General features: G+C 37.5%; 1 protein-coding gene across 3 annotated transcripts; it reads left to right on the top strand.

Annotated features, from left to right (window-relative positions):
- Positions 1-2106: 2106 nt before the first annotated feature.
- Positions 2107-25819, top strand: LOC123704624 (zinc finger protein 37-like). Of its 3 annotated transcripts, XM_045653019.1 has the most exons (15): positions 2107-2406; positions 3288-3422; positions 3747-3866; positions 5759-5901; positions 9872-9976; positions 16195-16303; positions 16682-16783; positions 17185-17336; positions 17524-17583; positions 18969-19082; positions 19260-19391; positions 20003-20074; positions 20683-20896; positions 22588-22731; positions 25576-25819. In XM_045653019.1, the coding sequence occupies exons 1-15, from the start codon at positions 2236-2238 to the stop codon at positions 25690-25692; spliced, it is 1890 nt and encodes a 629-aa protein (XP_045508975.1). In that variant the 5' UTR covers positions 2107-2235; the 3' UTR covers positions 25693-25819. The 3 variants fall into 3 exon arrangements, 1 of the variants encoding a protein (XP_045508975.1); XR_006753153.1 differs by lacking the exons at positions 16195-16303; positions 16682-16783; positions 17185-17336; ... (5 more) ...; positions 22588-22731; positions 25576-25819 and adding exons at positions 10381-13711; positions 13746-13900; XR_006753154.1 differs by lacking the exons at positions 16195-16303; positions 16682-16783; positions 17185-17336; ... (5 more) ...; positions 22588-22731; positions 25576-25819 and adding exons at positions 10381-13711; positions 13746-13900 and having other exon boundaries at positions 2271-2406; positions 3736-3866.
- The last annotated feature ends 617 nt before the right edge of the window (positions 25820-26436 follow it).

Raw genomic sequence — 26436 nt, forward strand, 5'->3', positions numbered from 1 at the left:
TTCGTATGTAATAACATAGAGCGTAGAATTTTTACAATAAAGCCTCTTTCTATAAAATAATAATCAATTAAAATCATATTGAAATTGATGTTTTTGATAGTACCTACTGATGATCATGCCATTGAAAATTTGCCGGACGCTGCCTTTATGTCGTTTCCATCGTAAAATATATAAATTTTAACACAAATTTAATCAAAACTCTTTACTCGAATCAAAACAATAATCAACAATCATAGAACACAAGATAAACTTAAAATGCACTCCTGACGTGAGTCCTAATGACGGTTTTTGACATATTGCAAGTTGACTCTATCCCGCTCTAACCTGACTAATTTAATATGTTTGTTTCGCCAATTCATCAAATAAATCACGATTGAAAAATAGGCGAGCCGTTATGAGTTAGATAAGCAATTGAATAAATCTATTCGAGGGGTAGTTATTAGACTGTTTATCTGGGCATTGAAAAATCGGCCCTTATTATATTTGAGACGTAAAAAAAGATAAACCACAGAGCAAGTAGTAGTTATCTACCACAGAACAGTAAATTATCTACGTAGTACCACAGACCAATAATAATATAGCCATACGAGCCATGACAACCAAAATAGTAAACAAGCCAAACAAGCTCAAAAGTCGCCGCGCGTTCTTGACAAAATGTAAGGTCGCCGAATTCTAATTCTGAAATTTTAGAGAAAACTAAACAAAATTGCCGTATTGTAAATTTTCTTTTCAATAAAAAGGGTTTGATTTAAAAAAATTCAACTGATAGATCGTAGTTGTACATACAGTAAAAATAACTACAAAAAAGAAACCGACTTCAAAAACAGCTGGAAAAGTAAAATATAAAAAAGATTTGATATTATTAATTACTTAATATTATTTAGATGTGCTATTTATTATACAGGTTTGATATCGGCGCTTAAACAAAGCACTAAATCTGTGACTCAATGACAACAATACAATAAACACCTTACAGCACAACAGTAGTCCAAGTAGGAGGAGGAGCGAGGCAGAATGAGTAAATAAAGATAAAAGACACTAATATTTCGAAGATACGGTTGAATTTAAGAACGCAATATATTTTTGTTTACTTCAGTTCAGCCAATTGCCGTATATTATAGGACGGTATTAAAATAGCTCCCGTAAAAATAGTATTTTTAATGCCTTTAAATACCTACTTAAATGAATGTTTTCTTAATAAAAAGGTTTAAAGTAAATGAAAGGATTTTTTTTTTACATTTAGCGCCTAGAAATGACTGAAAATACACAAACTAGTGCTTTTTTTGCTGTTGGTATACTACCTTTTCGAAAATTGAGTTGGTAACACTGAACATTATCGTCCGATAGTTCACGGGAATATCGGTGTTGGCTCCGATATCCGATATCGGACCGGACAATGTGAAAGACAGGTACAGTCCCCGGCACGTAACTTGGCAAGAGTCGTTAAATGCGCAGAAGTCGTTCTTTAGGTCTCTTTGGTGGTCAAGCGGGACGCGGGGTATAACGTAGCGCCGATCACGACTCGCTATTGGTGCGTCTGTCGACCCTTGCCTCCCGCACCGCGTCTTCGTTCCGTTCGCTCCCGATAAACACTTGCGTGCACGAAAGTAGTACCCTTTGTTTTTACTCCTTCCACCAGCTGATGCCAGGTGTATCAGTATTATTAACCGATAGTGACGACGAGAACTTATAATTTTTAATAATAATATTTTTTTTACTGAATAAAAAAATGCATATTATATTTTATTTATAACACCTATATTATTATTTATACACAATAAATGTCACGAATTCCTCCGCTTTGTTTAACTACAAGATTAAAAATAAATGATGGCAATAACCATAATAACAACCAATAAAAGTGATCAGTTTTTTATTCCACTAAGTGTAGGATGCGCGAACTTGCCCCCACTACGTCAAAACCTTGCCAACTTACGTGCCGGGGACTGTACCTAAATCATACATTTTACTTATCCTCCGATATCGGATATCGGCTATCGGCGCCCGATATCCGATATCGGACCGGACAATGTGAAAACGCTCTACTCGCGTCTCACAACAAATTTTTCGGTGATCGGCATAGACAAGAGTAAAGTTTATACTGTGGGTGATCGGTTTCCGAATTTTACGGACTAGGGTCTAGGTATAATTTTTATAATTTTTATGTGAAACAAAGATCATTAAATACACACATGCACCTAAAAACTTGACAAACGTATTTAATGATAATTAAAAATGGACGTAAACATACCAAATAATGAAATAGACAATACAGTTGTTAGCAATGAAGTTAAACCTGAAATGGATGTTAACAATCGTATTTGCCGTTGTTGTTTGTCGACTGAACGGCGTATGGCTAAAATCAACAACTTTCGCTATCTGTTTATGGATTTAGCTGATATTATTGTAAGTACTTTTTATTGTAGAGCTCTAATTTTAACTTCGTTTTGACTTCCATGGTGGCATGTCGAGTTGTAATAATATACGTACGTAAATCAATAGCTTACCGGTGATGCACTTTGTTTATAATATTATACTAGCTGCGCTTCGCGGTTTCACCCGCGTGGCTTAGCTCCTGTTGGTCTTAGCGTAATGATATAATATAGCCTTCCTCGATAAATGCGCTATCTAACACCGAAAGAATTTTTCAAATCGGACCAGTAGTTCCTGAGATAAGCGCTTTCAAACAAACAAACTCTTCAGCTTTAAAATTAAGTAAAGATTTTGATGAATAAACATACATAATTTATATTGTTTTACAAAGTCTTAATGACTTACAAATTGTAAGTCATCCTAACCTAGGTTGTAAGTTAGTACATAGCTAGATTTGAAGTATTCCTTTATACCAGCAAAAATATTGATTATATTTTTGAATGAAAATTCTTTCGTATCCTTTTAATATTCTGTCTTGTATAAATAAATGTATTTTATTTCCTTCAACAAGTAACTATCAACAAAAAGAAACACACTTAAAAGTTAAAACCATTATTCTGTAAACCAGTGACTACTACTTAGGTAAAACTGTACTTTAACAGACATAAAATTGAGAGGCTTTTTTGTGATTAACTATTGTCCTATCGAACCTTAATCTGAAATTTCACTTGACAGAAACTTATATGGTCTTACCACATAACAATTTAAACACAGTCTAACTTAAAACCAGGGATCTGTCACTTTAATAGTTGTCTAAGAAATATGAAAAAACCAGATTAAAGAGAACCCGCGCTTAAATTTAAACCCTGTCTAAAGTTTATTGTGGTAAGACAGTTAGTTACATAATGTTCCAGGTGACAGACTCGGACGGTCTTCCGCAATGGATTTGCTGGGAGTGTGCCGCGTTACTCAGAAAGTGTGTACGCTTCAAGCAGAAAGTGTTGAAAGCTCATACTGTGTTGTACGACTATCATGGACGCTGTGTTCCGGTGGGTTATCTTATATTACTTTACATTTAAAATTATATATGTATGTTTATCAGCTATTTGGTTTCCATAAAACAAGCAAAAGCTTAGTATGGGATCAGATCGAACCGTGTGTAAAAATGTCCTGAAATATTTATTTATATATTGTTATAAAATTTTAAATAATAGAAAGCTTTATAATATTAAGTTTAAGTATCATACAATATATTGCGGTTCATTATTTATTTTCTTAACGAAAAAATTAATAATAAAAAACATTATTTTTCCTTCAAAAAAAAAACAAATATAATATTCTATTGTGTTTATGTATATACAGTTAACTTACAGTTCGCGATAGACGGCCAAGATCCAGAGTTGACAAAATTTTCCACACCCCATTTAAAAACGACGAAAACACTTTATTTTGACACCGTTAAAAGTAAGCCGGGATTCCATAGTGTTTTACAGGTAAGTGAAAAGAAATTAACTTATAAGTGATTACATTTTTTGATGTATATTTTTAGGGCATAAAAATAAAGTAGATCATGAATTCGGACTCGATTATAATCAATTTTTTTTTAATTCCTTAAATATTTTCATATATCGCACCTTCGGTAGAACAAGGGCATAATTGTCATAAATTGCCAAAATGACTTAAATATGCAGAAATGCTTTAAAGAGGCCCTTTCAACTGGAGGGACAAAGACATTCGTTTAATTCCTACAAAAAACAGCCAGATTGAAATAGTGGCGTTGTCATTTTGGCGCTACTTTGTTTCTCTCTTGGCGAGACAAAGTCTCATTGGTTAGTTGTGCCATCGGCGGGGACTGAGCTAGCTGTCACTTGGAGCGCTAACGTCGTTTATGTAAATTCTACCCTATAATGTTTTTGATTTCTGGAACGACAAGGCCATATCTGTCACACTTATGCCTAGTTTACGATTTAAAAATTGGGAGGACAAAGTCGTTCAGACAATTGTGCCCTTGTCTGTCCAAGATTTGTTATACTCCATGGTCTTAAAAGTAACATTTTATTCCGATAATTGCTGTAGAGAGCAAAAAAACAAGTTAGTTTTTTAGAAATTTAAACGATAGGACTGCCAATCAAAATACAACAAACATACCCTCACACCCACAAATCTATCCTCAAAAACTTTCGAGTTTACATAATAAATAATAATATTAGTAAGATATTTATTCGTAAATAATTATTTTTCTTTTTCAAATTTGTTTTTGGAATGTATTATTTTGCTGTGAACACATTGCCTATAAAATCGATCGATAAATTAGGGAACCCAGCATAAAGCCGATGCCGTCCATTCTGGAATGTAAAACGTGCAAAAAAAGCTGGCCCACTATCAATATGCACTCCGGCAGAATACATAAGCCTTATAAAAAATGCCACGAAAAAGGAGGAATTATTTAATGTCAAGGAATTGAATTATGATTCTTTCTTGTTCTGTTATCTTAATATAATATTATTCCAATTTTTAAAGCGATTCCGAATAATTTTGCTAGGAAACATAATAGTTTCAGATTGTTGAAGATGTGTAATGGCTGATTAGTAAGTTTTGATCTCTATTTTTGTGATAAAGTACTGCGGCTTTCTAAAGTGTTTAAGAAAATAAAACATTTATACAAAAAAACACGTTATTATCATTCCAAAATTATTAACTTAAAGCTTTAGATATGGCCATATTAACAAATTAATTTTCTTGTTGGTGGAACAAGGGCACAAATGTACACCTACTTAAGAAAAAAATATTATTAAAAAAAAACTAGCAGTTTTTAATATTTGTAAACGATACACCTAAAAGAATATAGTATATAGTTTATGTCATACAAAGCAGAACAACCATAAAAAAATTATTATCATAGCTAGACCACATTAAGTACTACAAATATCTTAAAATGGCTCTCCTGTAAAATTGCAAAAACTGTAATTGTGCCCTTGTTCTACCGAAGGTGCGATATGATCTGTTATTTTTAGTGACAAATAAGCTTGTTGTATATTTTTGTAATTCTTTAATTTTTTTTCTTTTGAAGCATTGTAATGAATTGAAGTGAAACTACTTTATTGGGGTTGGAAAAAAATTTAGTGTAACATTTTTTCATTACGCGTGACATTTTTCCGTTACGCGCCATCTTTTTCTTATCCCTACCGCGCGTGATTCGACGTATTTCTGTAAAGTTGCATATTATAGTAAATTATTTTTTGAAAAATAAGGTCATAAAGAAGATCACTTCTTACGTGTGTGTACACGCACACTTTTTTTTTAAATCTATGTAATCTGTACATACCTAACATCTTTGTAAATCTACATTCTGCAAATAATGATATATGAATTTATTATATTCTAGCATGAGAAGATAACAAACGACTCGCCATTACTTCATTTGGAAATACCTCAGTTAACCAACTGCGAACAAATGAACGATGTTTTTGTTAAAAGTGAAGATTTGATGAATGACGGCTATGATCTGGTGCCCGTGGACGATTTTGTGTAAGTCTTTAGTTGTTTATAATTATGTTTGTTTGTTTGGATGTGGGAATCTCAGGAACTTTCACCTGGGTTAAATAAAAAAAAAAGATGTGGCACTCGGGGACTGCCGCGGTAAAGCTATTGCATGCTATGCCTTCAAGCCACACCTCCGCGCCCGTCCCCGTGGGGAGCGTTTTTTTTTTTTTTTTTTTTTTTTTATTTATTCATCATCGCAATCTATCACATTTTAGATATTCAGCGATATTTTAAGAATTTAAAGGTTGTTTTGTACGGAAGTCGTCCAGTGACTACTCCGTTTATGGGTGATTATATTATCTTGTTTAATTTATTTACTTTACTTTTATATCAAATCCTGAGGTATCATTCTTTTGAGTCTCCTGGTGGTCTTGTGGGTGTTCATAAGGTTTACAGCCAGCTGGTTTGGGTGGTGGATAATACGCTCTTTATATGATTTTGTTCTCTCAAATATTTCTTCCTTAACCGTGCTTATGCAGAGGTCGTGGTGTAATCTATCATTGGACACATACCAAGGTGCACCTGTTACTAATCTTAGCATTTTTGACTGAAATCTTTGAACTATGTCCACATTAGATTTTGCTGCTGATCCCCATAGCTGCAGGCCATATGTCCATATAGGCTTTATAATACATTTGTATAATAACAATTTATTATCTATGGAAAGGGGCGATTTTCTGTTTAGCAGCCAGAACAATGCGCGTAATTTTTGACTCATTGCCAATCGTTTTGTGAAGATGTGCTTCTTCCACGTTAGACGTCTGTCTAGATATATTCCTAGATACCTTACGTGGTCGTGTTGCGGAAGTTCTGTGCCATTAAGAGTGACAGGTGGGCAAGTCTCTTTTTTGTAAGTGAAAGTTACCTGAACGGATTTACACTCGTTTGCTCTAATACGCCAGTCTTTGAGCCATTGAGATATTTGGTCGAGGCTGGATTGGAGCTTTTGTGAAGCAACGGCTGGTGAGTTATCTGATACTAAGATTGCTGTATCGTCTGCAAATGTTCCAGTGATTGCTCCGTCGATCGAAGGGAGATCTGCAGTAAATAACAGGTAAAGAGTAGGACCCATGACACTACCTTGTGGGACTCCTGCTTGGATGCTTTTTAGTTCCGTTGTTTCTTCCGCCTGTTTTACAAAAAAGTATCTATCACTTAAGTATGACTTTATGAGGCTGTAGAAGTTAGAAGAAAGATTTTTTTTTACTTTAAATAGTAATCCATCATGCCACACGCGGTCAAAGGCTTGAGATATGTCTAGGAAGGCACCAGTACAGTACTTTTTTTCCTCGTAGGTTACGTTAATATGTTCTACTAATCGGTGTACTTGCTCTATAGTCCCATGTCTTTGGCGAAATCCGAACTGATGATCAGGCAGAAGTTTCTTCTCAGAGATAATTGGGGTCAATCTACGCAGGATAAGAATTTCCAATATCTTTGATGGTATAGGAAGTAGGCTTATAGGTCGGTACGATTGAGCCTCAACGGGATTTTTTCCTGGTTTAGCAATCATGATAACTTGGGCTACTTTCCATTGAGGTGGAAACGCACTATTTTTTATGATAGCATTGTACAGGAATGTTAGAAATTTGATGCCTTCCTTTGGAAGTTCCTTAAGGATTTTTCCTGTAATTAGATCGTATCCTGGGGCTTTATTAGAATCTAGGTTTTTGATGACAGTTCTAACTTCATTTATAGTGATCTTTTTCATGGGAGGATTACAAACTTTGATACTTTGATCTAATAATAGGGCGACTTCTTGGGTTTTTAAAGAGCCCATATCTGGATTGGGTGTGAAGACTTGCTCAAGATGTTCAGCGAATGTATCCGCTTTTTGTGCGTCACTAGAAGCCCATTCAGTGTTACCTTTACGTATCGGGGGATTGTTTGAAACGGGCTGATTAAGTTTCTTTGAGGCTTTCCATAGAGAAAAGTTTGTTTCTGCTGTTGCGTCCATTTTTTCTAGGAATGTCTGGATGTTTTGGTTATCTATACTATGAAGAAGTGTTTTGAGTTTCATTTGTAGGTAATTCAAGTGCTTTTTATCCACAGGGAAACCCGTACTTTGCCATCGTTTCCGAGCTTTACGTTTTTCTGCCAATAACTCTCGAACAGATTTTGGGCAAGTCTCTTTACGAAAAGATTCTCCGATAGATGGAGTAGCGTTCCAAGCAGACTGTTGGATACAGTTATTGAAGTGTTCAATAGCTTCTACTATATCAGCTTCAGATTTTAATTGAATATTCAATTCCAGCTTTTCTGCTACGAGCTGCCTAAACAGTTCCCAATTAGTTCTATTTGAGTGTAATCTGCATGGCTTCGGTGTTTCTGCTATTGACCTTCTTAGTGTTAATTCCACAGGAGAGTGATCAGAGGATAAATCTGTGCTTGTTTTACAGGTTATAAACTTAGGTGATAACCCTCTTATTACATAAAAGTCTAGCAGATCTGGTATTTTACTACTATCCGTAGGCCAGTAGGTTGGCTTGCCAGCTGAAACAACGCCGAGTTTTAATTTATCTATAGCCATTAATAGTTGTCTTCCTTTAGTTGTTATTGTACGCGAACCCCAAAAGTGATGCTTGGCATTATAATCGCCTCCAGCGATAAATCTGGTATCAAAAGAGGAGAAGAACTTTTCGTAGTCTTCACATTTTAAATGATGTTTTGATGGACTATAAACTGCAGATATTATAAATGGTCCAACCCAATCTTCAATAACGACATTAGTTGCTTGAATTTGTTCAGTGCAGTAATGAATTCTTTCATGGTGTTTAATATTTTGTCTTATGAGCACCGCACTTCCTCCATGTGCGGTACCGTCAGGGTGCATTGTATGGTATATTTTGTAATTTGGGATGCTGAAATGACTTTTCTTCGTAAAGTGTGTTTCTGTGATCAGTAAAATGTCTATCTTTTGTGTCTCGAGATATGCCTTAACCTCAAGGGTATGTTGTGACAGCCCATTGGCATTCCATAGGGCGATTTTCAAGCAGTCGAAGGTGACAGCTTGGTTGTTAGGGCTATTATAAGGTTTGTCAGTGTAGTAAGTTGTTGCATCATTTGTTTTATCAGACTCATTATTTCATGAATACCGTTTTGATTAATCAGTTGTGTAGCTTCTGTTGTTGAGTTCACCGGTTGTGGTTTATTTGTTACAGCATCTTTGTATGAATATGGGTGATTTTGCTTTTCTTTATTTAAAGAGTTGTGACTTCCTCTAGTAGCATTCGAATCTTTTGTAGATAAGTAGTTTTTCCTGCGTTCTGCGGTCTTAGGAAACTTGAGGTTTTGGAGTTCACGATAAATTTTACAGCCTTTGTAATTTGCTGGATGGTTGCCATCACAAAGGACACATTTGACACTGTCTGATCTTGTTTTCCTTAGACAATCGCTGGATAGGTGGGGAGCGTGAAGTTTTTTTCGTTACGGAATTTCTCGATTCGGTCCCCGCGCTCAAGGCCCGCGATAGAAACTATGCAATAGCTTAAAAAAATGTTGTTCTAAATAAAAAATTATATTGTAGAAGTGCGAAAAATGAAGTAAAATGAAGTACATTAGAAATATCTATAGCTCATGTGTTATTGTGACAAACATACATCCTCACAAACTTTCGCATTTATAACATTAGTTGGATATACTACGATAGACTCTATATGCTCTTACTTATTGAATAATAAAAAATATTTTCACACACGGCACGATCTGATCCCATACTAAGTATGGCTGATAAACATACATATATAATTTTTAATAAATACTTATATTGATAATTAACAAACATCATGTTCATCACACAAATATTTGCCCCCGGTGGGAATCGAACCCACAACCTCTGGCATGGAAGGCAGGGTCACTACCAACTAAGCCAGGTCAGCCAATTTAGCAATGCATGTCATATAAATAATGTTTTTTATCAAATAATTACTTATGTTTTTTTTTACAAAATTTTCAGATCGAGTGAAACAGAAGACACGGATAACAAAGAATACAAGCAAGAGCGAAAGAGAAAGGTGAAGGGGAAAATAAAAATTGAAAACGATAAGAGTGATGATGTTGAGTGAGTTCTTTTGTTTGTATGTTTTTTTTTTTTGACGTGACAACGTCTTATAAATTGGTTTGCCGGCTTCAAGAAACTGCGTTACGCTCCGCTCACGTTATGCGCTCACAATGAGAGCGAGTGAGAGGCACGCGTCCCTTCCACTCGGGCATGGTTAGCCCGCCTAAGAGCGAGAGAGACAGACATAAAAAGTGAAAGGCACGCGTCGTATCATCCTTCTTCCTACTATACGAATGAATATTCACATTAAAATTATTTACCACTCAAAGTCGTTGTCACGTAAAACTTTCGCCCGTATACCAACTTTACAGGTAACCAATTTTTTGTGTTATAAAGAGTTTACACTGTATTTGAAAACATTTAAAAATATGAGAAACAATAATTTCTAATTTGTTCAATTTTAGTACAATGGAGCCAGATGTACAAATTCCTTCAACGTCCAGTACACTGATGGAGACTGATGATATCGTGCCACCAACGTCTGCCATACCTTTCGCTGTGCCACACACATTCCATAACGCCAAAGCGCAACGACAAAGTGTGTATAGAAAACGTAAGGCCGCGGAAAGAACTCCTGCAGAGGCAGCAGAATTTGCAAAAGCAGCCGCCGAAAGACAACGTAGATTCAAGCAACGTAGACTCGCCAACTCGGCTCTTACGCTAGAGTCTGCTCCTGTGCTAGTGAAAAGAACAGTTCCTGCTCAGACCAGCGCTCAGCGACAACGTGCTTACAGACAGCGTAGAGCTGCTCAAATTGTTTCACAAATAAGTACTCCACCGACTCACACAGCAATGCAACCGGAACAATCAACCTGGAATATCAAATGGTCGTTGTCAATAAAGAGGTTTAAAACTACATTTCTGGACAACGAATTTGGCCACGCTTGCTCTGTTTGTGACCGATTGTGGTTCAAGAATGACTTTAAAATCATCACTGCTGCACAACTACAGGTCATATCGGATTGGTTCGTTAAGGAAAATAGGCAACTACGCGAGGAGGATTATACGCATATTTGCAACACCTGTAGATTTTCGATGAACAAACATAAGCTTCCTACCCTTGCAAAAGTGAATGGCTTCTCATATCCAGAAATACCTCCTGGCTTACCGCCACTGGATCCAATTAGTGAACGATTAATCTCACCACGTCTGCCATTCATGCAAGTGCGTCGTCTGCGGTATGACTTCTCTTATGGAATTATTGGTCAAGTGATCAACGTTCCAGTCAACGTAGAAAACATGGTAAAATGCTTGCCCCGGCATTTAGATGAGGACGACGTCATTAATGTCAACATCAAACGGAATCTCGTATACAAAACAAATTACATCAGCGGCTACATGTCCAAAAGGACAATCAAAGAATGGTTGGATGTACTTCAAAATTCAAGTCTATATCGCTTGTACGATATCAAAGTAGATTTGTCAAGGCTGCAAACTGTCGTGCCACCAGAGGAAGATTTGCAGGATGACTCGGCTCATCGAATCGAAACAATCGCCGCCGAGTGTACTCCGGAGTCAGAAATTCTTGCTTCCAGGCAGCATACACTACTGTGGAACGAAGAGGATTGCCTCGACATGGCACGAAGACATCGGGCCATGCCTCTGAACATCATTTACGACCGTCATGCTGAAGAACTATCATTTCCTGCAATATACTACGGCCAGCCTCGTCGCTTCCACATGGGAGTTTCAGTGACACCTTACATGATGGCAACCAGTGAATTACGACGAAGTGACAGACGCGGAGCCACGCCTCAAAAAGTCTTGTACGTTGCTATGAAGATTCTACGTCTCCGCATGGTGGATGGCATTTACAGCACATTTCGGAATGTGTCAACCACGGAAAACGTAACTCGACGCATGTTGGAGGACCCGGAATTTCTTAAAGAATTTGTCGTTCAAAATCTTGCCTTCATGAATTCAGTACCCAATTCCGTCCAGTATTGGGCCTCTCGCAAACGAGATCTGTTTGCGATGCTCGGTCAACTAGGTAAACCGACCATATTTTTCACTTTAAGTGCAAACGAAGTACGCTGGTTGATATTACTGAACTTACTCCTCAAATTGAGTAACAAGTATCCTGGAAAAGTTGCTGAAGATCTAAACACGTCAGAGCGGTGCAACTTAGTGAGCGACGATCCAGTTACGTGCTGCATATATTTCCACAAACTCGTCGGTACATTGATGAATATGCTGAAGGCAAAACAATCATATAATCCATTTGGCCAGTACTTTGTTAAAGATTATTTCTTTCGCATTGAGTTCCAGCATCAAGGAAGCCCCCACGCACACATTTTGGTGTGGTTGAATAATGATCCACACGAGGCCGTGTCAGAAAATATGCCAATGACCATCGAGCTCGTGGAGAAGCTGAGTTCTGTCGCCAAAGAAGATATGCCCAACGAGACCATCTACGCCAATCAAATTCACAAGCACACTTTGACCTGCACGAAGCGAGGTGAGACGACTTGCAGATTTGGGATCCCGTACTGGCCAATGCCTGCTACTCGAGTCTTGGTTCCAATGCCTCAGACTGATGGACGCCGGTCAACATTCCAAAAAAAATCCAAGGAGCTACGAACGTGTCTCAGCGAACTAACATACCCTAGCATGGATGACTTTCTGCGGGAACATGGTCTGACATTTGATGCATATCTCGATATAGTACGTTCAACCCTTCGCAGGCCAACTTTGTTGTTTAAACGTAACTTCGATCAACTTATGACAAACACGTTCAACCCTTACCTTGCTGGTCAAATTAATTCGAACATCGATATTCAGTTTATCTTAGATGAATACAGCTGTGCACAGTACGTCGTGGAATACGTGAACAAATCAGCTCGTGGAATGGGTAACTTGAATCGAGAGCTGACTAAAATGATGGAAGAACATCCTGACCGCGATTACACTGGTCAATTAAAAGCATTGAGTGTCAAACTTCTCAATGCAGTTGAAATGTCGGCGCAAGAAGCAGCATGGTATTTGTTACGACAGCCGATGAGCGAAGCAAGCCGTCAAATTGTGTACATACCAACAGTGTGGCCCTCAGAGAGACAACGTTGCCGCAAACGTCGGAAACAATTGGATCGCGAAGGAATCGCAGAGGACAGCACAGACGTGTGGACCAAAAACATCATTCAGCGGTATGAAGAAAGACCTCCATCTTTGCAAGATGTATATTTGGCCGAGTTTGCGTCGTGGTATGCTAACTCTCGTGATTTTATTGACAATGAAGACGACTTGAACGTGCATGAAGATGACGATCCTGAACCGCCGACTGGAGAAAGAACGACATCGAGAGGATATCGCAAACGTCTGATCGGTCGAATCATACGATACAGATGCTACGACATAGATGAAACTGTCAATTATCAACGTGAGATGGTACTGCTGTACTTGCCCTTTCGCAATGAAGTCGCTGACATTGTTGATTGTAATAAATTTATACAATTATTCAATGACAACAAGGAAACTATCATGGAACGAAAAAAACTTTATGAGAACAATATTGACATCGACAAAGTGATGCAAGAGCTAGAAGCAATGGTGATTTTGCAAAATTCAGACACCACAGAACCAACGGAAACAGAGTCAAGAAGAGTGTTTGTAGAACAGCTGTTAGGAGGAGAGGGAGCTGAAAATAACGATGTTAATGAATTATGAGTACATATCAAGGAAGAATAATCGAACAAACTCAGACACCAACGCAGCAGGTGGAGTAGCGATCTATCGTAGGTTTTCATCCATATCAACAGGAAAAGTGATCGATGTTGCGGTCACAGACACTGCTCGAGTTATCAAAACCTGCGGTGACTTGTGCTTGGCTGAAGTTACTTGCTTTACCGCTGATACTACCTTCAAATTTGTGCTCGGTGCTGTTTATATTCATCCAGGATCAAGTATTCAAGTGTACAAGACATCGGAATGTTGCTTTCCATAAGTGCATAACAGCCAGTACGTGCCACCGTTCCTGCAAGTTGATCCTAATATGCCGATTCTTCTATGCGGTGACTTCAACCAAAACGTGAAGTCTGATGACAAGTTTCTCAAATTCATTAAAGATACGTTTAATCTTGATTGCGTATCAGATATGTCTAAGTCTACTACGTTAAAAGGAACAACCATTGACTTGACATTTTCTAGGCACATTACAGCAGAAACACTTCCTTTCATTTCATATTTCTCCTATCATCGCCCTATCCTCTACAAAATCACTCAGTGTGCCTAGTGCGAGTTTTCATCGAGTACGAAACGTTACTATCGCGTTTGCGTCACAGCCGAATTAGTATGGGAAATCGAACAGCGCCCCTAGCGGACGTATGGGGAAGCTTTGATTCCCCATACAAATTTCGCTGTGACGCAGACGCGATAGTAACGTTTCGTACTCGATGAAAACTCGCACTAGGCACACAGATAGGAACAAGTTAAGTTGTAGTAAACGCTGTTTTATTGTACGCAAATGTATTGCAAGTTATTGTATGTATATTTGTATATAAATACGTATGTATGTGTAAAGGTAAAAATAAAATTTTGTTAATATGAAATTCAGTGCGAGATTCTTTGTATAAATTAATGTTTTAAATATAATTATTTGTATAAATAAATGTTTTAAATTGTTACTATTGTTTCATCCTTCTTCCTACTATACGAATGAATAAATAAAAATAAAAAATAAAAAAGCCTTTTATTTCTAGACAGTGCTAATCGTTAACAAAAATAAATGTAACATAAAAATAAAAGTATAAGTAGCAAAATATGATTAAAAGTAATTACGATCTACTGTGTATCTAAGTTTGTTCATCTGCTAGAACCCCTCTGCGGGTAAAGGCTTCCTCCAAGGCTCTCTCAGTAAGGCCTGTGTAGCTCTCTATACTATATATATATTTTTTTATTTATTTATTTTTTTTTTATGGCGTCTATTTATCCTATTTATATTCCTATTATGTCGTATCTTGTATTTTTCAGAGCTTCGTTTAGTTCAATCAGACGTTCGTGAGAAGATAGAGTTTTAACGTTATATGTCATGACATAAAATTTGTTTTTTTTTTATTTAGGTTTTGGTTCTAAAACTTTTATAGGTTCTTTTGAATCCTTTGGAGGGTTATGGTCATGATCTTCCACGGTGACCAGCCGGCTTAGAAGATGTTTGTTGTTTTGTATTTCTAATTTATGTACTTGTATAATCTGCAGCAGAGGGGGACTCTCGCTGTTATATATATTTTTATTCTTATTATCTTTCGTGGTCAAGAAGTTCAGAATTCCGGGTTTCAAGACTCCCTCAGACAAACTAGAAGTTCTTCTTGATGATGTGTGGGTTTTATTCTTCTTACTGGCCTGTGGTTTCTTTTCGTTGTTAGAAATCTGTTTGTTTTCTGGAGAAGTAGAAAGCATTCTTTTATTGTTACTCGTTGACTCTCTCTTCTTCTCCAGTATAACTAGTTTGTCATATTTTATTATTGCAAGGTTTCCCTTTTCATTTTCAATCCGGACCTGTTCTTGCAGTTCTTTTCTTTCTTTTCTTTCTAAAATGTTTAGCGGGTAGTCTTCTTGAATATAGTAGCCAGATTCTTTTAGTGTTTTTTTCTGTTTAAGGATACACACTTTCATGCTGAGCGTAGAGAAGGTGACGGTTATTGGTCTAGGTTTATCTCCTTTTTTACCAATTCTTCTTGCCTCTTGAATATCTCTGTTGTCCAATTCAAGAGAAAAGTACTTATTTATAAATTTGATCAAGTTACTCTCCAGATTTAAATATGAAGTTTCAGTTTCTTCTATTCCAAAGAAAACAATATTTCTTTGTCTCGCTTGTTTTTCTAAGAAGTATAACCTTTTTTTCTTGATTTTCTAGCTTTATACGATATACGAATGAATATTCACATTAAAATTATTTACCACTCAAAGTCGTTGTCACGTAAAACTTTCGCCCGTATACCGACTTTACAGGCAACCAATTTTTTTGGCTTGGTGTTCATTTTGAGAAAATGCTTTGGTAACAATATAGCCTGCTTGTTTATAAAGAAAAACTATTGTTTTGTATTTAAGATGGCATAGTTGACTGACATAGTTGTAAAGAAATGTAAAAATGAGTTTAAAATAAATTAAAAACATTTAGCATGGATCTCATTCATTCATTCATTTACCATGGTAAATGGTAAAAATATGTTATCACGCTTCAAAAGTGCTAGAAGAAGTCTAATCTAATCTAATATTATTTTCAGTATTAACGAAAAACCCAAGCGACGCACGCGCACGGCGAAATTGGATATAGATGAAACGAAAATAAGAATTATAAAATTGGACCCTATAGAGCAGTTGAAGGAAAGAGAAGTTAGTATTATCCTAGTAATATTATAAATTATGTGCCGCGCGGTTTCACCCGCATTGCTCCGCTCCTGTTGGTCTTAGCGTGATGATATATAGCCTATAGCCTTCCTCGGTAAATGGGCTATCTAACACTCAAAGAATTTTTCAAATCGGACCAGCAGTTCCTGAGATTAGCGCGTTCAAACAAACACTCTTCAGCTTTATAATATTAGTATAGATTTAATTGATATAAGTTGAACAATATAACAAAAAATACTGCTTATAACATATAGGTAAGACCAACAGGAGCGGAGGCACGCGGGTGAAACCGCGGAGCGCAGCTAGTTTTTGTATAATTATGAATCTTATCCAAAAATCAATAGTAAATAATTAAATTTACAGAGAGAATGTAAAGCTCAAACGTTGCCGTTCCACTGCAAGCTATGCTATCAAGGCTTTAGCTTCGAGTCGAAGCTACAAAACCACATGAAGAAACATAGCCCGGTAAGTGTATTAATAAACTTGCTATTGGCTACTTGTAAAGTCAGTCGTTTAATTAACGGCCTAGGATCTTGATTATATTTTATATTATTTATCATTGTTTGTTTTTCCAAAGTTTGTTTCAATTCAAAATATATGACCATAAATAACTAGTTGTATTTACTATATAGTATAGAAATAACCAGACCCACATTGGCCTATTAAAATCTGCAAAATGCAGAGTTTTAAGTCTCATAAGAAAAGTCTGCCTAATACACGCGTAGGCAGAGTTTCGTTTCGGACATTTTTGAAGTGTACTCTATACAGTACATACCTACTGACTTTTTTTCCTATATCTATGATATGAGCTATTTATTAATTAATTACATATTAACATACATATTTATCTAAATTATTATTCACAGTCCCGAGGCCCCTACAAGTGTACTCTATGCAGCACACACCTACCGACAAACTACAGTCTCTCTGTACACTCTTTGGTACACACTCGTCGATTTGAATGCTTGAAATGTGGCAGACGAATGCTGGACAAGGACTCCATTGTTAATCATTATAGGTATTTATTGATTATTATCGTTTTTTAATTTTTAGGCTATCTAACACCGATAATTATTTAATTTAATTTTAATTTTAACAATCTTTCAAATCGGACCAGTAGTTCCCGAGATTAGCGCGTTAAAACAAACAAACCCTTCAGCTTTATAATATTAGTATATAGATTATAATATTTGTTTCATTTTCAGAACAGAACACGAAGGAATTACATCCGTGTTCACTTGCCATGTGTGCGGGAAGATATTTAAGTGAGTTTATGTTATTTTACTAACTGTTCGTCCAAACTTTGTCCGCCTAAATTTATTAAAAAAAATCAACATTTTTGAAGTGAAACTTTTTTATCGGGGTTGGAAAAAAATTAAGTGTAACATTTTTTCGTTACGCGTGACATTTTTCCGTTACGCGCCATCTTTTTCTTATCCCTACCACGCGTGATTCGACGTATTTCTGTAAAGTTGCATATAGTAAATTATTTTTTGAAAAATAAGTTCATAAAGAAGTTTCACTTCTTACGCGTGTACACTAGTCACAGAATACATAATAGTAGCTAAACGCTACAGAACGGACACTCTCCGCCTCCCGCCAAAATTGACGATACGCCACGAAGATTGACAACATTAATCAAATTGACTTAAAGTAATTTTATTATTTTGGATTTGTGATTATCGTTTTTCGTAGAAAATGGTTAGATATTGTGCTGTTTACGGATGTATTTCATCAGAAAAACGCGATTTTCTTTACGCTAGTCAAAAATGTGCCAACCATAAAGCGTTAACACACATATTTGCAGTCTCTACAGTGTGACTGTCAAAACGATAATTTTGTATGGAGTGTCCGGGGTGTGCACTAGTACACGCACACATTTTTTTTTTTCTTTATTTCTCTCTATCTATATAAACAGTATGTCAGATTAAAACTGAAACATAATTAAAATCCGTTGCGAAGTTAAAATTAACACCAATTTCATACCCATCAGATTGGACATTACTTCGTGAAAAAAAAATATTGAAAAAGTTCAATTGCATTATCTGTCTCTATGTCAAAATTCATCTATACCGGGTCAGCCGTTTTTGGTGAATGAGATATGCACTATGCGGTACTGTTGAATCTTGATGACAAAATAATTAAAATAGCTCGTGTTTTCCACTCATTTTACTAACGATAAATTTGTGAAATTACTCAGTTATTATCAATATCACTACATAGTATAAAACAAAGTCGCTTTCTCTGTCCCTATAATCTTTTAAACTACGCAACGGATTTTGATGCGGTTTCTTTTAAAATATAGATAGAGGAAAGTTTTGGTAAATAATTTATTAGGTTTTAGACAAAGCGGGCGAAAAGATAGTATATTATATACTTCAATATATTTATTACCAATTTTACATACAGTATCCTACTAATGTTATAAATGCGAAAGTTTGTGAGGATGTGTGTGTGTGTGTGTTTGTTACTCTTTCACGCAAATACTACTGAACCGATTACAATGAAATAGCACACATATAGAGGGTAACTTGGATTAACACATAGGAAAGGTTTCATCCCGGAAATCCCACGGGAACGGGAACTATGCGGGTTTTTTTTTAAAACGCGGGCGAAGCCGCGGGCGCGGAGTAATATATATTTTCTACAGCAATCACAAAACTCTCCGAGGACACATAAGGAATCATCATTCCGGTGGTCGAGCAAAATGTGACCAGTGTGGAAAGACCTTTATAAATAAAGACGCGCTTGAAGAACATCAACTGTGAGTATATTTTTATTTATTACTAGCGGTCCGGCCAAAGTAGTTTCACTTTTGACACACACGCTCTTTTTCTGTTAAATTAATATAACATATTTTTTTGTAATTTACAATGTACCATATTATAACCTTTATCCACGACATATTTCACATTAAAATAAATAAAAAATATCCCTTTAGCATACACGAAGGCGTGAAAAACCACGAGTGCCCGGTGTGCCACAAGCGTTTCCGCACACGGCACCAAGTGCGAAACCATCAGACGAAGCACAGCGACCGCAAGGACTTCTACTGCGTAGAGTGTGACGTGCGGTGAGTGGATACACACAAACACACATACACAAACATACATAAACGTATATATTATACTTCACACACCCACAAACACATAGTATACTTCACACACACACAAAAACGCATATACAGGGTGTCCCACTATTGGTATACTAAGCGCGGAGGGACTTATAGTTTTGCATATACTGATCACATCAAAAATAATTAAACATCAAAATTTTAATATTAATAAAGTATGGATTAAATCATATTGTCACATACGTTACAATAATTAGATTACAAAAATAACAATAATTTATAATACCACGCGAGCGAAGTTACGAGCAAAAAGTTAGTCTATCATAAAGTACATACTATGTATTTGGCTTGATAAGGTAACATTTTTGAAGTGAAACTTCTTTATCGGGGTTGGAAAAAAATTTAGTGTAACATTTTTTCGTTACGCGTGCGGCGTGACATTTTTCCGTTACGCGCCATCTTTTTCGTATCCCTACCACGCGGGATTCGACATATTTCTGTAAAGTTGCATACAGTAAAATATTTTTTGAAAAATAAGGTCATAAAGAGTTTCACTTCTTACGTGTGTACACTAGTACACGCACACATTACATACATTATTTTTATTGTAGGTTTAAAACATCGCACGCGTTGAGACAGCATTTAAGAAAATCAGTGAAACATAAAGATATGGACAGTCTTGAGTGAGTATGATAATATATTTAGATTATTATACACTAGCGGTCCGCCCCGGCTTCGCCCGTGGTACATATTTCGCAATAAAACGTAGCCTATGTTCTTTCTCAGGGTCTAAAGATTATCTGTGCCAAATTTCATGAAAATCGGTCCAGTAGTTTATGCGTGAAAACCATACATACATTTCCTTTTTAAAATATTAGTATAGAAAACATAGTATTTAGAAACTATTGTATTTTTTAGTCTGTCCAAATGTATTTTTTCATTTTGGTGATGTATGTGATTTCTATAGGAATGTGGATTAAATCTATTTTTGTTTTCCCTCGTCATGTTATGTTACTGATCTAGTGTCTATGTGTAGTTTGATGTGGTTTCTATAGATATTTTGAAAAATTACGGTTTTGTTATTTCTATAGAAATGTAACGGAAGAAGTAGTTTTTTTTTTGTCAGGCCCTATTATTATGCAGTTTTGTAACTATGTCTACGGAAATACATCGAAAAATAGTTTTTATGTCTATGCAAGTTTTAACGCGATTTCTATCTGATTTTTTTTTTTGAAAAAAGTAGATTTTTTTCCTTTTTTTTTGTATTTACACGCATTTTCATCGTGTTTAGGCATCAGTGTCCATGCGGCAAGCGGTTTTCAACCGCCGCCCAGTTAACCCATCATCGTGCCGTACAGCACGAGGGTGTTCGCGCGCACGCGTGTCCCTCGTGTCCCGCGGCGTTGGCGACACGATCGTCGCTCTTGAAACACGTGCGTGCTGTGCATAAGGGGCATAGAGCACCGCCACGGCATGTGTGTGATACGTGTGGAAGATTATTCAGGGTAAGTGGGGGAAAAAATGGGATAAAATGGTGAAAAAACCCAAGGTTTTAGGGCAAAAAATGTGTTTTGTGCGATAAAATGAGCTAATTTTGGGAAATAATTTCAATATTCGTGTAAAAAATTGCGCTAAAAGGTAAATATTGCAATATTAGGTACTTATGGTGGCAGGGAACAAGGTTAAGAGCGTTTGGGAATAGGAATAATAAATTAGGGGGGGGGGGGGGGTAAAACGAACGTATAGAGTAGGGTCGTAGTGACGCGATCGTCGCTCTTGAAACACGTGCGTGCTGTGCACAAGGGTCATAGGGCACCGCCGCGGCATGTGCTGTTCAGGGTAAGTGAGGAAAAAATGGGAAAAAATAGTGAAAAAATGAAGGTTTTAGGGCAAAAAATGTGTTTTGTGCGATAAAAAGAGTTAATTTTGGGGGAAAAATTTTAATATTCGTGTAACAAACCGTGCTAAAAGGTAAATATTGCAATATTAGGTAGTTATGGTGGCAGGGAACAAGGTTAAGAATAGTAATAATAAATTAGGGGGGTAAAACGAACGTATAGAGCAGGGTCGTAGTGATGCGATCGTCGCTGTTAAAACACGTGCGTGCTGTGCACAAGGGGCATAAACCACCGCAGTGATACGTGTGGAAGGCTGTTTCGGATAAGTTTCGCAAAAATTTGACAAAATTGGTTAAAAAACGGTATAAATTTGTCAAAAAATAGGCAAAAATAATTAACATGTGTCAAAAAATGGAGGGGAAATATGTTTTATGGGGAAATAATGATATTTTTTGGGAAAATTGCCGTGTATTAAGTACTTTAAGTGGTTGGAATCAGGGTAAGGGAAGAGCATTTGGGGATGCTTATAAGCTGCTCCCCGCGGTTTCACCCGTGTGGCTCCACTCCTGTTGGTCGTAGCGTGATGATATATAGCCTATAACCTTCCTCGATATATGGGTTATTTAATACCGAAATAATTTTTAAATTGGACCACTAGTTCCCGAGATTAGCGCGTTTAAACAAACTCTTCAGCTTTATAATATTAAGTATTGACCGATTAAGGAAAGCTGGCATCTTCACAGTACTCACACATATGCAATTTTACTATACAGTATGTTCAAAAATAAATGCGACTCTAGTTTAATTATTGTAGACTTGAATTATAAAATGAATGCGTTGAAGATATAATATGAAATACATACATAATTACATAATTTATATGTAAAATTTAAAATTACAATTTAAAAGTAACTCAATCGATGAACTTTATTATTTATTCTCATCTAATATTATATATTATAAAGGCGAAAGTTTGTAAGTATGGATGTATGGATGTTTGTTACTCTTTCACGTAAAAACTACTGAACCGATTACAATGAAATGTAGCACACATATAGAAGGTAACTTGGATCAACACATAGAATAGTTTTTATCCCGGAAATCCCACGGGAACGGGAACTATGCCGGTTTTCCTTTGCAAACGCGGGCGAAGCCGCGGGCGGGAATCTAGTAATCAATAATTTTAAAATAGTATTGATAATCAGCAGTATGACGTCACGCCGCGCGCGTCTTCACAGACACTACACATGTGCAATGTGTAAATGTGTTGACGTTCCAGCTCTTCTTAATCGGCCTTCTATACTGATAAGCGTTTAGATAGTAAGAAATGATTATAATAATGTTCATCTCCTCCACAGGCCCGCAGCACTCTGACAAACCACGCGCGCACGCACACCGGCGAGAAGCCGTTCGCTTGCACCGACTGCGGCAGAGCCTTCTCCCAGCGCACCGCCCTCCGCACACACACACAGCTCGTGCATCTCAAGCTGCCGCGTGGCAAGGTGCGCACACACACAGCTCGCATACACACACATAATGCACACACACACACGCACCGCCCTCCGCACACACACACAGCTCGTGCATCTCAAGCTGCCGCGTGGCAAGGTGCGCACACACACAGCTCGCATACACACACATAATGCACACACACACACGCACCGCCCTCCGCACACACACACAGCTCGTGCATCTCAAGCTGCCGCGTGGCAAGGTGCGCACACACACAGCTCGCATACACACATATAATGCACACACACACACGCACCGCCCTCCGCACACACACACAGCTCGTGCATCTCAAGCTGCCGCGTGGCAAGGTGCGCACACACACAGCTCGCATACACACACATAATGCACACACACACACGCACCGCCCTCCGCACACACACACAGCTCGTGCATCTCAAGCTGCCGCGTGGCAAGGTGCGCACACACACAGCTCGCATACACACACATAACGCACACACACACACACACCGCCCTCCGCACACACACACAGCTCGTGCATCTCAAGCTGCCGCGTGGCAAGGTGCGCACACACACAGCTCGCATACACACACATAATGCACACACACACACGCACCGCCCTCCGCACACACACACAGCTCGTGCATCTCAAGCTGCCGCGTGGCAAGGTGCGCACACACACAGCTCGCATACACACACATAATGCACACACACACACGCACCGCCCTCCGCACACACACACAGCTCGTGCATCTCAAGCTGCCGCGTGGCAAGGTGCGCACACACACACACACACCGCCCTCCGCACACACACACAGCTCGTGCATCTCAAGCTGCCGCGTGGCAAGGTGCGCACACACACAGCTCGCATACACACATATAATGCACACACACACACGCACCGCCCTCCGCACACACACACAGCTCGTGCATCTCAAGCTGCCGCGTGGCAAGGTGCGCACACACACAGCTCGCATACACACATATAATGCACACACACACACGCACCGCCCTCCGCACACACACACAGCTCGTGCATCTCAAGCTGCCGCGTGGCAAGGTGCGCACACACACAGCTCGCATACACACATATAATGCACACACACACACGCACCGCCCTCCGCACACACACACAGCTCGTGCATCTCAAGCTGCCACGTGGCAAGGTGCGCACACACACACAGCTCGCATACACACACATAATGCACACACACACACACGCACCGCCCTCCGCACTCACACACAGCTCGTGCATCTCAAGCTGCCACGTGGCAAGGTGCGCACACACACACAGCTCGCATACACACATATAATGCGCACACACACACGCACCGCCCTCCGCACTCACACACAGCTCGCATAGACACATATAATACACACACGTTATTTATTTGGTTACAATAAACACATATTGCAACATATCAAACTATATTTGAGCCATGAAATAAAAGTGAAATATAGAATAGATACATCGCGATCGTGTAGTAGGTCTCCCCGTGACCGTGACCACTATACAGTATACTACTTAATATTATAAAGCTGATGAGTTTGTTTGTTTGAACGCGCTAATCTCAGGAACGATATTTTAATAATTCTTTCAATAATGTATAAATCGCATGTTCGCGCTATAATTACTTATTTTTCATTCATTATAAAACTGTTACTATACCAATCAACTATCCTACTAGAATTTATCTAACATCTACCATTTTCTACTAAATTCTATACATTTTTCTATCATTTTCTACCAATTTTTCAAATTTTCTATATTTAAAATTTTCTACTAATTCTTACAATTTTCTACCATTTTCTACTAAATTATATACATTTTTCTACCATTTTCTACCAATTTTTCAAATTTTCTATTTAAAATTTTCTACTAATTCTTACAATTTTCTACCATTTTCTACTAAATTCTATACATTTTTCTACCATTTTCTACAAATTTTTCAAATTTTCTATATTTAAAATTTTCTACTATTTTCTACCAAAATCATTTCTACCAATTTTTCTTCCACATCCTACCGTACCTACTTACAAAATTCCAGACGCAATTTTTTTTTTCAAATAGATGAATTCTTAAAACTCTTATGTGTACATAACAAGCAGCCCGCCCAACTTTGCCACCAGCACGTGAACTATCGTTTAAGATTATGTTTTCATAGACAAAATGCTCACATTAGCGAGCGTTATATGCCGGCTGCGCGAAGCTAGAGAAGGAAACATGAATTTTAAGGAGAAAATTAGCAAAGTCGTCTAATTATTTTTTACGTGATCAGTGTATGCGAGACTATAATTTCCTTCGCGCTTAGTATACCGATTGTGGGACACCCTGTATATCGGTATCTATTTGACGACGCGGTTGGCGCAGTGGTAAAGTAACTGCCTACTGAGCCGACGGTCCCGGGTTCGATCCCCGGTCAGGGCAAATATTTGTGTGATGAACTCAATTATTTGTTCTTGGGTCTGGGTGTCATTATCTATATATGTATTTATTAAATATTATATTTATCGTCGCCTAGTACCCACAACACAAGCCTTAATTGAGCTTACTGTGGTGCTAGGTCGATTTGTGTAATAATGTCCTATAATATTTATTTATTTATTTATTTATAGAACATTGCTGACACTTGGTAAAATGGACACAGCAATGCGCGCGCCTCTGCTAATACATACTCTAAGCTTTAAACACATCAATATTTTGTTTGCTCTTCGATCACAAGTTAATATACCAGGTTGCCTGGCAGAGATTGCTGTGTAGCAATAAGGCCGCCTATTGTGCAAAATTTTTGTATTTCATTAATTTGTACCACATTTCCTATACTGTTTTGTACAATGAAGTGTTATAAATAAATATAAATAATTTCACATTTCAGACCAAAACCAAACCACCCGCCGATGCAACGAAATTCAAAGAAGAACCGCCGATTGTATTTGAATGGACTCGTCAGGGGCAATCGTTTGAATACTTCACTGTAACTGCGGGGCCATAGGGGCAAAATGTATGGGGCAGATTTGAAGTGAAATTTCAAGTCATAATAATACCGTCACGTCAATATAGGCGACGATTTTGCTATTGTATTCTAAAGTGTTTTGACTGAATAAAGTGTATTTTACATATTTTTGAGTTTTATTTTTTTGCTGACCTTCCAAAATGTATAGATGATAATAAAATAAATTTTGCAAAAAATAATTGATTTTTCTTACGTAGTTAATTACTTACACTGTCTCAGATTAGATAAAAATTAAAACTGTATCAGCTTATTCATAAGTTCGCAAACACAACAATAGTATCCATACTAATATTATAAATGCGAAAGTAACTTTGTCTGTCTGTCCGTCTGTTACCTTCTCAATCACGCCTTAACTACTGAACCAATTTGCATGAAATTTGGTATAGAGATATTTTGATACCCGAGAAAGGACATAGGATAGGTTTTATCCCGGAAATCCCACGGGAACGGGAACTATGCGGGTTTTTCTTTGACTGCGCGGGCGATGCCACGGGTGGAAAGCTAGTCATCTATAACGATGCATTTAGACCAAACGAACATAGAGCTAGAGTTAGAGCATTCTTTCGTGATCTTTTAGTGTAAACGAAAACTCGTATTCAGTGTTGTTCAGTATTAGAACTAAATTAGACAATAATATAATCTATTCGAACGCACTAAGAACAACGAAAGAATGCTCTACGCCTGTTTACACTAAAACAATTTGACATAGGTGGTGAGGTTAGG

The sequence above is a fragment of the Colias croceus genome, chromosome 30 (assembly GCF_905220415.1).
Source record: "Colias croceus chromosome 30, ilColCroc2.1".
Lineage (NCBI taxonomy): Eukaryota > Metazoa > Arthropoda > Insecta > Lepidoptera > Pieridae > Colias > Colias croceus.